Below are 14807 nucleotides of genomic sequence, written 5' to 3' on the forward strand. Positions count from 1 at the left end.
AACCAGATTTGATCTCTTCCTCCCTACCTCACATGCCTTCCATCTTTACACCTGAGGTAGTGAGAAAAAAACCATTATTTTCCAAAGTCTAAGCCTTGTAGGAAAGAAGAGGTGGGGAGCCCTGCAAACCCAGTGGTCTGTGGAGGGAAGGTAAGCAGGAAGGTCAGAGTTCTTCATGACTATGATTCACCCTTATCTCTTATCAAGCACTTTAAACTCACTTTTTATTAGAATCACAGTCTCCAAGTTCCTTGCCACCCCTCACCATTACCCCTTACATTACCCCCTATTTTCAGATGGACATCACCTGGGAGTCTAAGGGCACCCTGGACATGGTACCCACCTGCTATAGAATCCTTCCTAGGTCTAAGCTGCCTCTGACCTTGCCTACTTCTCCCAGGTACTATCCAACCCCCGAGGCGACCATGGCTTATGGAATCAATGCTTCCAGTGAAGAAGAGCTCAACATCTCCGCAGCAAAAGCAGGTCTTGATTCATGACAACAGGCAAGGAACTTCCTTGCTCCTGGTGCAGCTTTTTCTTTTTTAGATTCTGTTCCCTAAGCAATAAGCCTTGTTTCTTTATTGCTTTTAGTCTTAAGAGCTATTACTAGAGTCTCATTGTCTGTGTGCCTCTGTCCCAGATTAGGGGTCTGGTATATTGTCACCCTGCTTATTTAACTTATATGCAGAGTACATCATGAGAGACGCTGGGCTGGAAGAAGCACAAGCTGGAATCAAGATTGCTGGGAGAAATATCAATAACCTCAGATAGGCAGATGATACCACCCTTATGGCAGAAAGTGAAGAAGAACTAAGAAGCCTCTTGATGAAAGTGAAAAAGGAGAGTGAAAAAGTTGGCTTAAAGCTCAACATTCAGAAAACGAAGATCATGGCATCTGGTCCCATCACTTCATGGGAAATAGATGGGGAAACAGTGGAAACAGTGTCAGATTTTATTTTGGGGGGCTCCAAAATCACTGCAGATGGTGACTGCAGCCATGAAATTAAAAGACGCTTACTTCTTGGAAGGAAAGTTATGACCAACCTAGATAGCATATTAAAAAGCAGAATACATTACTTTGCCAACTAAGGTCCATCTAGTCAAGGCTATGGTTTTTCCAGTGGTCATGTATGGATGTGAGAGTTGGACTGTGAAGAAAGCTGAGTGCTGAAGAATTGATGCTTTTGAACTGTGGTGTTGGAGAAGACTCTTGAGATTCCCTTGGACTGCAAAGAGATCCAACCAGTCCATCCTAAAGGAGATCAGTCCTGGTTGTTCATTGGAAGGACTGATGCTGAAGCTGAAACTCCAATACTTTGGCCACTTCATGTGAAGAGTTGACTCATTGGAAAAGACTCTGATGCTGGGAGGGATTGGGGGCAGGAGGAGAAGGGGACGACAGAGGTTGAGATGGCTGGATGGCATCAGCGACTCAATAGACATGAGTTTGGGTGAACTCCAGGAGTTGGTGATGGACAGGGAGGCCTGGCGTGCTGCGATTCATGGGGTCGCAAAGAGTCAGTCGGACACGACTGAGCGACTGAACTGAACTGAATGTGGGGATTAGATGCTGAGAGCTTCCTGGGAAGGAAGGTCCAGGGAAATACTCTCCAAAACAGGGCAAAGGTGGATCTCTGCCTGAAGGTCCCATGCCTTAGTGGGTAGTAGAGCTGGGAGGACACCTTCAACTACACAAGGGAACTCTGGCACTTGGCTCACAGTGCTCCTCTCTACCCTAACTTCTGCCTCCATTCTGGGTGATTTCACTGTCCAAAGGGATAACCCAACCAGGCCACTTACCCCTCCTCATCTCTAGGAACCATCATCTCCCCTTTTAACCAGCTATTCCATGGATCTTCCCACTGCCCAGAGTTCTTTCTCCTGTCTTCTTAATCATTCTACTGTCTGACCATCAAACTAATCCCTCAGTTCATCCTTCTGGTTCTCTGAACATTCCCTCCCAGACAGCTATAACACCGCACACAGCAGGCACTTAGTATATTTACTTACCTTTCTGTCTTGTTCATAGACTTCAGAGACTCCTGTCCACAACCCCCTGCACTGTTTCCCAATCTGTCACTCAAACTCCATCTTCCTCACCAATCCTGCTTGGGTTCCCTGGTCCATCTCTTTCTCCATTCTGTGAACCTACACTGGTGGACATGGTAACAAAGATGCTGACTCATACACTCGCTGCCCTTGGTCTTGTCCTTATTCTACCACTGAATAACAGAATGAAATCCTTGGAATAAACTAACACTCATCTTCATTCCTACAAGATTACTGAGCACTTTGCCATGGGGAAGGGGGTCTACCATAAATCATGGGCTCCCTGCTCTACTGGGGCCTCCCCACTGTCTGGAATCCTTCTACAGTCCCCTCTCCAAGTCCTTTCTGTACAGTCCCTTCCCACAGGTCCTCCCCTCCCACCTCCTCAGGGACTAGGCTGCATGAGTCAGCCTTCAACATCTCCCCGTCTTTTGGCTCCTGCCTGCTCAAATCTCTCTCTTTTCCCAAGAAAATCATTATTCCTGTACCTCTCTTTAGCTACCTACCTCTTTCTCCTTCTTGTCTAACCTAAGTTTTTCAAAAGGAGAGTCAATACTTGATGTCCAATCTCCTCTATTTTTCTGGACCAGATTTGCCCATATCAGAGCTTCTAAGTATGCCCTCTGTGCCTACAATCTCCATGACTCCCACACCACTGCAACCCTGCCTGCTCTATAGGATAGTGATGGGGCCCAACCTATTTCCAGGAAACATGCTAATTTTGCTCCACTGAATTCAGCAATGTCACCTCAAGCTAAGCACAGACTGAGGTGGAAACTTTCCCAGTTCATTTTAAAATATGATACAAAACGTGACAGCCCACCAAAAAAGGCAATAAACTCAGAAATGGCAAATAGATTTAATGTAGAGTGTCAACTTCAATTGATTGATAGTGGCTGCCTAGAGCGCTGTGCTGAATAGGTTTCTGAGGATGCACCCTGGCTCGAAGACAAAGATTGCTGGGATTAGGAATATCTGAAAACACAAGTAAAAGAAAATTAAAAAGTCAATTATATCCACCAATAGGAAGGAATAAAATGTCAAAAGTAGTGTTTTCTCACACTCTCCATGATCCTCCAACCCTGGCCTTCCTATAACCACCCAGCTCTTTATCCCACCCCCATGAGCCCTGGCTTTCCCCAAATATAAGTAGATACCTGATATCTCACTTGTAGGAGAAACCACAGGCACCAGAACTGCCACTGGCGCTGGCACCAGCTCCACCAAGGCCTGCGAAGAGCCCAAACGTGAGAGTGGCTGTCAGGCTGGTGCTGGCACCAAAGTTGCCACCAGTGCTGGCACCAGCACTGGCACCACCACTCTCCTGGGCTTTGGCTTTAGCTTCAGCTCCCGCCTGGATACGGGCCTTGGCCCAGGGTCCAATATCAGCTTCATCCCAGTTGCAGGGCCCAGCAGCATTCTCAGAGCCGAGCCCAATGCCCATCTGAGCTCTAATCTCAGCCCTTGCCTTGGCTTCAGCTGCAGCCTCAGCTGCAGCCTTCATATCTGCTTCCATTGCCTCTCGGTACTGAGCTGCCCATTCCTTAGGGTCCTTCTTTTGTACCTACGACAGGAAGAACAATCATCTGAAGGATCCAAATCTGAGCACCAAGTGCCTACTCTATGCAAATTATAATACCATAAATACTACTAGTAGCTATGCACCTAATATTCCAGCTCTGCTTTGACACTTACCATCTCTGTGACCTTGGACATGACACCTAACAACCTCTGAGCCTGAGTTTTCTCATTTGCAATAAGGCAATGACATGTCAGCTGTAAGTATTAAATGATTCAAATAAAGTGTTTGCACATTAATACAGGCTTCAGAATGTTCATGCATGAGCTGCAGGCTGCTCTGCACACAGCCTACCCCAGACAGTGGCACCCCATGCTCTTGGTATGCCAAGCTTGGGCAGTTCTCCAATTACCTTGCAGGCAAACTTGAGGACTTTCATTTTGCTGGTTTCATAATAAGAGCGCAGGCCCCAGAAGAACTCATATTCAGGGGGATTGCTATTAGGGACTCTGACATAGTCCAGGTACCTTGAAAAGAGAGGGTCAAAGCCTTTATGTCTATAAGACCACTAATGGCCCATTCATGCATTTAGGTGGCAAACTCCCCCACTGACTACTGCAGCTTTTCTTCCAATCTTCAGCCCTATCTCACTGACCCTACCCAGCAGCCATGTGGAGGTACAAGGGGCCTGTATAGAGTATTTCTTCATAGGAAGGCCACAAGTTGTGTGCCCCTGTCACAATAACCCAGATTCCTGTTGGGTGTATTGCAAATAGAGAAGCCAATTCTTTAGGCCCCCTGCTCTGAGCACACCCCACCAACGGGCTCATCCATGGCCTGGCTGAACCCTGGTACAGTCCATCCTAGGAAATGACTGTATGGGACAAAACAGTCAACCAAGAGCAGTGGATTCAACGCATACTCTCGACCATTTGTGTGTGAGCATTCAGGCATGTGTGCTGGTGCACCTGCGTGAGTGTACACATGTTCTCCAAGGACCAACAACAGGGTGGGCCCTGGTCAGAAAAGTCAGGAGGACTAGGCTTCAGATCCAAATGGGTCCTTTACCAGCCAGGGCCAGGTTCAGACCTACTCTCTGAGCCCCAGGCTCCTCAACTGATACCGGGGTTGGGTTGATGGCAGCTATTCTACAGAGTAGTTATGAAAATGAAATGAGATGTTCAAGTCAAGACTCCAGGACAGTACCTGGTTGCCTAAAGCTAGCATTCTATGGCATTTCTTTATGGAAATTAATTTCTATGAAGCCCTAGCTAGCATAGTAAAAAGAACCAAGGTACTGAAGTCAGGATTTCAATACAACTCTTCTGTCTGCTGCCTGTATAACCCTGAGCAAATTACTTCACCTCTCTCAGTTTCAGTTTCCTCACACACACAATACTGGTGATGACAATCCTTCCCCCGAAGAACTGCTCCAAAGGCATATATGAGAGCACAGGTAGGTCAGTAAACATGTACTCATGTTCTCTGCCACTATCTCAGGAAAAAGCTACCACTTGCATATGCACTTATATAACATGCACAAGCACATGCACGTGCACCATAGCTTTATCACTCATTTCAAAGACAGGCAAAATGCATGGAACATAGCAACACCATACAGACTTACTTCTGCTTCACAAACTCATCAGTAATGAGCTTCTTCACATCTCCAAAAAGTGAATGATGTATCCTGACAGTAGAGAATGATAAAATAATTACATACATACATAACTACATACATAGATAAATATAACTAGGGCTACAGCACTTCCCAGATATGGACAGAGACATTTCCCACATGGAAAAGAAGTTTTCCAGCATAGATGGAAGCTCCATAGAAACCCAAGAGTCAGTGACATAGAGCAGAGTTCAGGACCATTTCCCCATCCACCTAGGTCAGAACCCTGAACCCAATCCAGCACTCCCACCCACCCCACCAGACCACCAGGCTGATGCAATCCTGGGACCATCCTCTCTTGCCAAAGGACAACACGGACAGCAAGTGCTGACAGAGCCCAATCATACCCAGGGCGCAGCCCCAACTTGCGCAGCACCTCCCAGATGACAGCTGCAAGGGGAGGCAAAAGGAAACAGGGATAGAAAATGAACATGTGCAATTCTGACCACAACCCCCCATTCAGCTGTCAATCCAGCCACTCACCCTCACTGGATCGATTTCCATTCATGAAGATGATGCTAAGAAGCACCATGAGGAGACCGAGCTTTGGTGAGTCCTTGGTCCTAGGAGAATAATGGGACAGAGAGAAGGTTTACATCCAACAGTCATCTGCAAAAAAAACACACACCAGCCAGCTCACTAGGCTAGCTTCTCCCAGATTCTTCAGATATGGGAGAATTCTGCCCCGTCTATGCTTCAAGCTCTATGTGATCCTGGGTAAGGCACTTAAGATTTTGAGCCTAGTCTCCTATTCATAAAATGGGAAAAACACATCCTTCTCTTCCTGTGTTGCTGAGAGAATAGAAGAATGGTAAGATCTGGGCACCCAGTCAATTGTGAGTCCCTTCTTGCTCCCCCAGACCCATCAGTTCCAAGAAAATTCTAGGCATAGCCCCAAATGATGCCCCTGCCCATCGAGCATCATGATCCACTCATACCAGGAAGCCCTCCTGTGAGAACTATTCTACCAAGGCCAATATGAAGAGACAAGGAATGACAAGTCTGTTTTCTTGGGAAGCTTCTGGAAAACCAGAAAATCTTACAGTAAGAATGCACTACCTGAGGCTTCTACACCCTACAGACAATCATAATCAGGTACCACTCCTGTGTGCAGGGCTCCAACTACGTAAGGGTGATAGAAAAGAGGTCTGGGGCTCTGTCCTTCCTATTTCTTAAGGGGGTATAGGGAGAAGATAGGGATGAACTAGTACCATGAACAAAAGCAGATGCCTCCCTCCCATCCCAGCCCTATCCCAGCTTACGTTCCCAGTATGCCTGCATCAGTGGGCTCTAAGGTGCTGAGAAGAATGTACAAGTGATCATTCTTATCAATCTCCTTTAATTGGATCCCAAAAACCTGTGGATGGGGACAACAGTGTGAGACCACAGAATTCAGCTTCCTTGGCATCCCATAGCTCCCCACGTACTCAGGAGTCTGTCTCTCTGTGTGTGTATGCTTGTATGTGTGTGTATGTATGTGTGCATGTGAAATTAGTGAGATTATGCACATAAAACACTTAGCTGAGTGGCCAGCACACAGCATACAGACAACAAATGCATTACTGTTATTGTCATCTTTGTGATTAGTGGAATCCAGGGAGCCAGAGAGTGGGGAAAGAAATTGAGAAGTGAGTATCTGAAGTACATTACAGGACTGTCCAGCAGTTGACAAAAGCCAAGACTAAGCTGGGTAGCTTGGGTTCTAGCTGTGATTTTACCATGGACTTGCTGTGTGACCTCAAGGTAGTCTATGCCCCTTGCTAGGCCACTGTCTTCCCATCTGCACAGTGATGGGGCTGGATTAGTTTCTGTGGTGCCCCCCAGAAGAGACATGTACACCTTTGTTTGATTCAAGGTTTCCCCATTGCACCCATCCCCCAGGTCTGCCCCTTCACCTTCTCCAAGGAATAGCCTGCTCGTTCAATGATTTCAGGGTACACATCAGTGTATTCTTTGATGATGTCCTTCAGCATGTCTGCAAGGGGAGAGTGTTGCGAGCACCTGGGCTGAAGTGAAGCCAAGTGGCCCCCATACCCAAACTATAGACCCTTCACCAACCCTGCTGTGGGTGGCACAAACAGGTTCTGAGCTAGTGAATAGAGATGCTACTACTGCCAAATTAGAACTTTGAGAGGGCATAAGTGGAAGCAGGAGAGCAAGAAATGCCCTCAGCATATGGGGGAGAGGGCAATTGGAGGGCAGAGCTGGAGGAAGGAAGGGGTTAGTAGGACTCTACCTGAGCGTTTGATGGGAATCTTCGTCTGGTCTTTAACCAACAGGTACTTCACCAAATCGTTTGCCTGGGAGAAGTGGAAAAGATGGAAAGATCAAAATGTGTTTGCAAAAAACTTGACACAATGGCAGAGAAGAAGGTAGGCAAAGCAGAGAATAATGCAGAGTGGAGAGGACAAGGTTCTTACCCTCCCTTGCAAAAGGGCTACATCCCGGGGTGGTGGTGCTTCAGGCTCTTGGGATGACTGGAGCTTGGCAGCTCTGCGACGAGCCTTGCCCCTACGGGCCTTGGGTGATCTCAGAGAAAGCAAAGCTCTCCGGGCCCAAGCAGCCAACCGAGTCCTTGATGCCCTGCGGGCCCAAAATGCTATGGGGCCCCTTGAAGCCCTGCGGGCCATTGAAGCCATTAGGGCCTTTGAGATCCTTCGGCCACCTGTGGTTCCAGAAGCCTGACTCTGATCACTGCTGCCATCCTCTTCCCCATTCAGATGCTTCACCTGCATCAACAGAGAGCAAACACAACATTGCCAGATGAAACAGATGGTCTTTTTTCCTTCATCTTCTCTTTTCCAGAAGTCCCCTCTAATCCCACCCTTGCAGTAACAGCCTGACTCACTAGATATTGGCCATGTTGAATCTTGGATTCACCTTTCACTGGTTTCCAAGTAGGAGTTTCATCTTCCCACCAGGACAGGAGCAACCCAAATGTAAAGCTTGAGGCTTCTCCTCTTCTTGTGTCCACCACTGATTCTGTTTATATCACCCTGGACAAGTCACTCCACCTCTCTGGGACTCAACTTCCTTCTCTACAAAACTAGATCACTTTCAGGATTTAATGAGATAACCTGTGTGAATATGCCTAGTTCAAGCCCTTGACATATGGTAAGCTACTATGTAAACATAAACTGCATTTTGTTTCGATTTCGGCTATGCGTATTCCTATCTCATGTCCAGTCTATGAGCTTTCTGAAGACAGGAATTATAACAAATTCCTCTTTGTGTCCCCCCACAGCTATTATGAGGAGAGGGAACAAACCTTCTAAAGGTTTACAAAACCATGAACCAACTGAGAGAAGTAGAAAAGCAAAGATCTTACCTTTCGGGCTTTCTTGGCCTTGATCTTGGGCCGGGTATCCTGATTCTCCTGAGCCTGACCAGCTGCACCCTCAGGCTCAGGTTCATCTGCCAGAGCCTGAGAGGCAGTAGACTCAGTCTCCAGGGTCTTTGTATTGACCTTTGTATCAGCCACAGAGCTGGCCTTTTTGGTCTCAGTAGGAGACACTGTCACAGCCTGAGGGTCAGTATGCTGCATGTTGGTGTCAGCTGCCAGACTCTTCTTTTTGGCTGCTAGAAACTGGGTATCGGTCAGCTTAGTGGTAGGTGAAGCCTGAGTGGCAGATACCTCCTGAGCCGCAGTGGTCTTTGAGACTCCTGCAGCATTTGAGGTCTTCGTGGCCTTTGGGACCTCTGGTGTCTTTGAGGCCTTTGGTGTCTCTGAGGCCTCCAAGTTCTGGGTCACTGTCAGTATGGTCTGCATCTTCAAGCCAGGGTCCTCTTCTGAAGCTTCAGCCTGCAAGATGAAGCAGGGAAGCTCACAAACTTTCTCCCCACCCCCAGCTAAGCAAATGGCTCCATTATTCCAGGGCCTCACTTCTCTTACTTATACTAACTCCTATTTGTGGTCTTAGCAGCAGCAGCAGCAGCAGCTGACCACCTCTGCCCACTCCTGAGGCAGAAGAGGGGCGGGCCCACTCTCCTCTAGCCTAGCTTCCTCCCTCCTTCCCTCCTCTACTTGGGGGAGGGGGGGCAGCACCCAAGCAAGGAGGTAGGTGGAGAAGGATTAGGATGGGAGGGGAGGTGCCAAGGGATTGGGGGCAGTAACAAGAGCTGGAGAGCAAAAGCAGCTAGGGAGAGGGCAGAAGAAGGGCCTTACCTGGAAGCAGGTTGGACCCGTACCACTCTCGCTTGTGTCAGACATGTCTCAAGTCGGCCTGGCAAGAGCTGAGCCTGAAGGGGAGAAAGCCTGGGTCAAGAGGCAAACCCACTTAACGTCTTCTCTCCCGCTCTGCCTGGAGGCTGATCCCCATCCAATCTCAAACCCTCCCAACGCACCCCCCCCCGCCCCACCCAAAGACTTCGTTCTCAAATTCAGTATTCCAGAACGTCTAGGTCTCAATTCTCTGCAGCCGCACCCTCCCCTTCTCCAGGAAGATGTGCCAGCGCGGCAGCCCTGAGGACCCCGCCCCCTTTCCCAGTGCACCCCCCCCAGCCGCAAACTCGACAATGCGCATGCGCATCCGTTCCAGGGCCCATCTCAGCCCCACCCGCTTTCCCAGCAAAAGCCCTTTCTTTGATGTCCACCCTGCACATGCGCACTCAGCAGCTGGCATCTCTCCAAGCTGGCCCTTCTCTACACGCCCCTTTCTAGCGATCCATAGTGCGCATGCGTAATAGTCGAGGACTCAGTCCAACACCTTTTTCCAACACGCCCCTCTTCAAGTTCATAGTATCATTCGGTCCCGCCCCTCCCCAACAGACCTCACTCTCAAATTGTCGCAGTGTCCGTTAGTCCTGACTCCTCCCCTACTGAATACACCCCAAGTCCAGAACACCGCCTGGTCCCGCCCTTTTTCATAATACGCTCCCCTTCCAAACAGGGCCCAAGTGCATCTTGGTTCTTCCCCGTCCCTAATACACCCCCTCCTCAAATCAGTACTGAGCTAGTGATTCCATCTTTAGGCCCAGCCAAACAGGGTCCGGTCCCCTCCCTTCCTGACTGGATGGATCCGGTATGATCCGGTCCTTTAGAGCAGGATTTCTGCAGCTCCCAGAGGGTGGGGCAGATCCCTCCCGGGCTCAGATTCAGGGCTGCTCACCTCGTCCTTCTACAATTCCTGAGTGCGTCCACTCCCTCTGAGCCCCTCATAAACTCAGAGACTTCCCTCTCCGCTCCAGGCCGGAAGTGGCCCCGCCCCTTTCCGCCTCCCTAGGGGGGCCTCCGTCTGCCCTTCCCCCGCTCCCTACTCCTCATTCCTTATCCCCCACTTCGTACCAGTCCGTATTCCCTCTGTCTTGATCCCCGCTCCTAGTTTCTCCATTGACTTTCTTATTTACCCGACAGGATTTCTTATTTCCATTCCTCACATCCTCCTCCTTCATGTTACTATTGCACTCCCTCCCCTAGCATTCCTTAACCATTCTCTACACTCCCCTATTTTCTTTTCTGGATTTCCAGTTCCCCTCAGCATTCCCCTTCCCCCTCATATTCCCCATTCACCATTCAACACGCCCAGTTCCCAGTTTTTCTCCCCTCCCTTCCTCAACTACTCTCTGCTCTCTAGTCCATAAACCTACTACTCTCTTGGTCGTCTTCGTTGCCTACATCTCACTCCGAGTAACCTCCCCTAGCTGCAGTGGTGCGGTAAAAATTGCCCACCTGCCTGGCTCTATGTTCGAGAGGACTGGAACTACTGACTGGAAACCTCAATCTCAGCGTCCCTCACCTTGTCCTCCAGCGAGTCCGGAATTTGTCTTCCGTCTCTTAGTCCCTCTGGAAGTCAGCGTCCTGGACTAGAGCTGCAGACAGCCCAGCCCAGCCCCTTTCCGCAGCCCCCTGCACCCCCTTCTCCTTCCTCGGGGGGTGGGGGCAATGGGGCCCAGCTCAGGGCTGTCTGACGCCAAAGCCCGTGTTTATGCCACTGTACCAGGCTCGGTCTGAAGCCATTCCAAACCAAAACCACCGCCTCAAAGTGATTCATTCATTGAATATATTTATTTTTATATCTTTATTTTTGCTTATTGCAAAAGTAATGTGTTTGTAGTTGTGAAATTTCAAATAATACAGAAATTTGTAACACTTAGCTAATGCCCAGAAATAGCCACTATTAATATTTTGATATACATTCTTCCAGATTTTTTCAATTCATATTTTGGCGCAATGTGAGATAGCTCGAAGGGAGGTCAGTCGAACAACCGGCTTTTTGCCTAAAGGGGTCCCTCTTCAAGTTCATAGTATCATTCCGGTCCGCCCCCCTCCCCAACAGAGCCTCACTCTCAATGTCGCAGTGTCCGTTAGTCCTGACTCCTCCCCTACTGAATACACCCCAAGTCACAGAACACCGCCTGGTCGCCGCCCTTTTTCATAATACGCTCTCCTTCCAAACAGGGCCAAGTGCATCTTGGTTCTTCCCGTCCCTAATACACCCCCTCCTCAAATCAGTATGAGCTAGTGATTCCATCTTTAGGCCAGCCAAAACAGGGTCCGGTCCTCCCTTCCTGACTGGATGGATCCGTGAATGATCCGGTCCTTTAGAGCAGGATTTCTGCAGCTCCCAGAGGGTGGGGCAGATCCCTCCCGGGCTCAGATTCAGGGCTGCTCACCTGTCCTTCTACAATTCCTGAGTGCGTCCACTCCCTCTTGAGCCCCTCATAAACTCAGAGACTTCCCTCTCCGCTCAGCCGGAATGTGGCCCGCCGCCTTTCGCCTCCCTAGGGGGGCCTCCGTCTGCCCCTTCCGCCTCCCTACTCCCTCATTCCTTATCCCCACTTCGTACCAGTTCCGTATTCCCTCTGTCTTGATCCCCGCTCCTAGTTCTCCATTGACTTTCTTATTTACCCGACAGGATTTCTTATTTCCACTTCCTCACCATCCTCTCTCTTCCATGTTATATTGCACTCCCTCCCCTAGCATTCCTTAACCATTATCTACACCTCCCTATATTTCTTTTTCTGGATTTCCAGTTCCCCTCAGCATTCCCCTTTCCGCTCCTCATATTCCCCATTCACCATTCAACACGCCAGTTCCCAGTTTTTTCTCCCTCCCTTCCTCACTACTCTCTGCTCTCTAGTCCATAAACCACTACTCTCTTTGGTCGTTTCGTTGCCTACATCTCACATCCGAGTAACCTCGCCTAGCTGCCAGTGGTGCGGTAAAATTGCCCACCTGCCTGGCTCTATGTTCGAGAGGACTGGAACTAACTGACTGGAAACCTAAACTCAGCGTCCCTCACCTTGTCTCTCCAGCGAGTCCGGAATTTGTCTTCCGTCTCTTAGTCCTCTGGAAGTCAGCGTCCTGGACTAGAGCTGCAGACAGCCAGCCCAGCCCCTTTCCGCAGGCCCCCCTGCCACCCCCTTCTCCTTCCTCGGGGGTGGGGCAATGGGGCCCAGCTCAGGGCTGTCTGAGCGCCAAAGCCCGTGTGTTTATGCCACTGTACGCAGCTCGGTCTGAAGCCATTCCAAACCAAAACCACCGCCTCAAAGTGATTCATTCATTGAATATATTTATTTTTTATATCTTTATTTTTGCTTATTGCAAAAGTAATGTGTTGTAGTTGTGAAATTTCAAATAATACAAATTTGTTAACACTTAGCTAATGCCCCAGAAATAGCCACTATTAATATTTTGATATACATTCTTCCAGATTTGTTTCAATTCATATACTGATTATTTGAGTTTTCTCCCAATAAATGGTACACTATATCTGTTATTCTGTGACCTGGGTTTTTTTTTCCCCAGTTGTATATTCTTTAGAATTAAGCCCGTTTACAGCTTTCCATAGTGTACATTTTCTTAACTGCTGCATAATCTTTTCTGTATAAATGTCCCCATAATGTATTAACCAGTTCAGGGGTACATAGACATTTAGATTGTTTCCATTTTTTATTTACTGTTACAAGCAGAGCTGACTCCATTTTAATACACAAACTTGCTAACTTACTCTAAAAAGATACAGCAGAATAACATTTCACAAGCAATGTCTCTTGCACATTTTGTGTGCTGCATATATTACAAATATCTTATCCATGCTATTTTATAATATTCTTGACTGTCAAAAAAAGGTTAATATTACTGTAGTGAAAGGTATCAGGTTTTCCTTTATCGTGACTGGATTCTGCTTCATGCTTATAGATGCTTTATAGACTTCTTATTGTATAATAACAGTTTTTTCCAGTTTTATGGCTCTATTATTTACATTTAAAAGTTTGATCACTCCACATTTTGTATAAGGATTATTTTCCAAAAAAAAAATAGTAGCTTCTTCTCTACACCATGTGCAAAAGTCATCCATCTTTTCCCAACTGATTTGAAATGGTACTTTTACCACATAACAGATTCATATAAGTAATTTGAGTCTATTCAGGAGAACAGAATAAGATGTATAAAAAATGGAAAGACAACATATATTATTAATTGCAGATTATATGAATGCAGAGCCAGACAACCTGAGAGCATCAATTGATATTATTAGAAACCATAATAAATTCAACATAGTGGTCAGTCATAGAATTATTAGATATTCAATACTTTCCTACATTCAAAAATAATTTTAAAATGGTTATGCGCTTCTGCTTTATGAAGTCACCCTTTCCTCATTTAAGCAAATGAAATGTGACATCCCTATGTTCTGTGAACAATTCAAACATATGTATACACATACACACACCTTTATAGGATATTCACGGTGGGTTTCTATTCTTCTGATTTTTTCTCTAAATTGTTCTTCCCTCCAAGTATTGCTGACACTCAGCTCACCACTATTCCTGTCCTCAGATTCCTCTCCATTTTTTATAGTCATCTTATACGTGTTTCTCATGAATGAGACTCAATTAGAATATACTGAATCTGTTATGGTGGTAAAAAGTACCATTTGCAAGATCAGTTAGAGGGAAAAGATGGATTGACTTTGCAGACATGAGTGTAGGAAGAAGGCTATATTTTTTTTGATTGGGAAATATCCTTATACAAACTGTTGAGTGACAATACTTTTTAAATGTCAAAATATAGAGCATAATGCACTGGAAAAAACTGATTAATTAGTACAATAGAAGTCTATAAACATCGTATAAGCATCGAAGCAGATAGTCACGACTAAAGGGAAAACCATGATACCAGGGTTTCACTACAAAAATGAATATAACCTTTTCTGTAACAGCTTAAGAATATATATAAAAGCATGTAGAAATATTTGGAATATATCGCACACAAATGTGCAAGGAGACATTGCTTGCTGAGAATAGTTATTTCTGTGTAGTCTTTTAGAGTAAGTTTAGCAAGTTTGTGTATTAAATGAGTCAGCTCTGCTTGTAAGGCAGTAAAATAAAAAATGGAACACAATGCTAAATGTCGTATGTACCCTGATGGTTAAATACATTATGGAGCATTTTACAGATAAAGGATTGCAGAGTTAAGTAATATGTACACTATGCGAAGCTGTAAACGGGCTTTAATTCTAAGAATATACAACTAGGGGAAAAAAAAAAGCCAGGGTCCACAGAATAACATGATATATGTGTACCATTTATGGGAAGAAAACGCAAATAATCAGT

The 14807-nt window shown here is 46.8% G+C and overlaps 1 protein-coding gene across 6 annotated transcripts; it reads right to left on the reverse strand.

Annotated features, from left to right (window-relative positions):
* Positions 1–2892: 2892 nt before the first annotated feature.
* Positions 2893–11197, reverse strand: MAGED2 (MAGE family member D2). Of its 6 annotated transcripts, none has more exons than XM_013976556.2 (13): positions 10985–11197; positions 9415–9488; positions 8578–9051; positions 7670–7978; positions 7486–7549; positions 7145–7224; positions 6512–6606; positions 5733–5812; positions 5597–5639; positions 5199–5261; positions 3984–4098; positions 3210–3616; positions 2893–3027 (listed from the first exon to the last, which is right to left on the reverse strand). In XM_013976556.2, the coding sequence occupies exons 2-12, from the start codon at positions 9457–9459 to the stop codon at positions 3218–3220; spliced, it is 1767 nt and encodes a 588-aa protein (XP_013832010.1). In that variant the 5' UTR covers positions 9460–9488; positions 10985–11197; the 3' UTR covers positions 2893–3027; positions 3210–3217.
* Between the last annotated feature and the right edge of the window lie 3610 nt (positions 11198–14807).

This window comes from Capra hircus, unplaced genomic scaffold (genome assembly GCF_001704415.2).
Source record: "Capra hircus breed San Clemente unplaced genomic scaffold, ASM170441v1, whole genome shotgun sequence".
Classification (NCBI taxonomy): Eukaryota; Metazoa; Chordata; class Mammalia; order Artiodactyla; family Bovidae; genus Capra; species Capra hircus.

Coding starts and splice junctions, on each gene's coding strand:
- MAGED2 (XM_013976556.2), bottom strand. CDS start 9,459: ATGTCTGACACAAGCGAGAGTGGTACGGGTCCAACCTGCTTCCAG. Junction 7,979..8,577: donor AGGCCAAGAAAGCCCGAAAG/GTAAGATCTTTG, acceptor CTGTTGATGCAG/GTGAAGCATCTGAATGGGGA. Junction 7,550..7,669: donor TAGCCCTTTTGCAAGGGAGG/GTAAGAACCTTG, acceptor CACTTCTCCCAG/GCAAACGATTTGGTGAAGTA.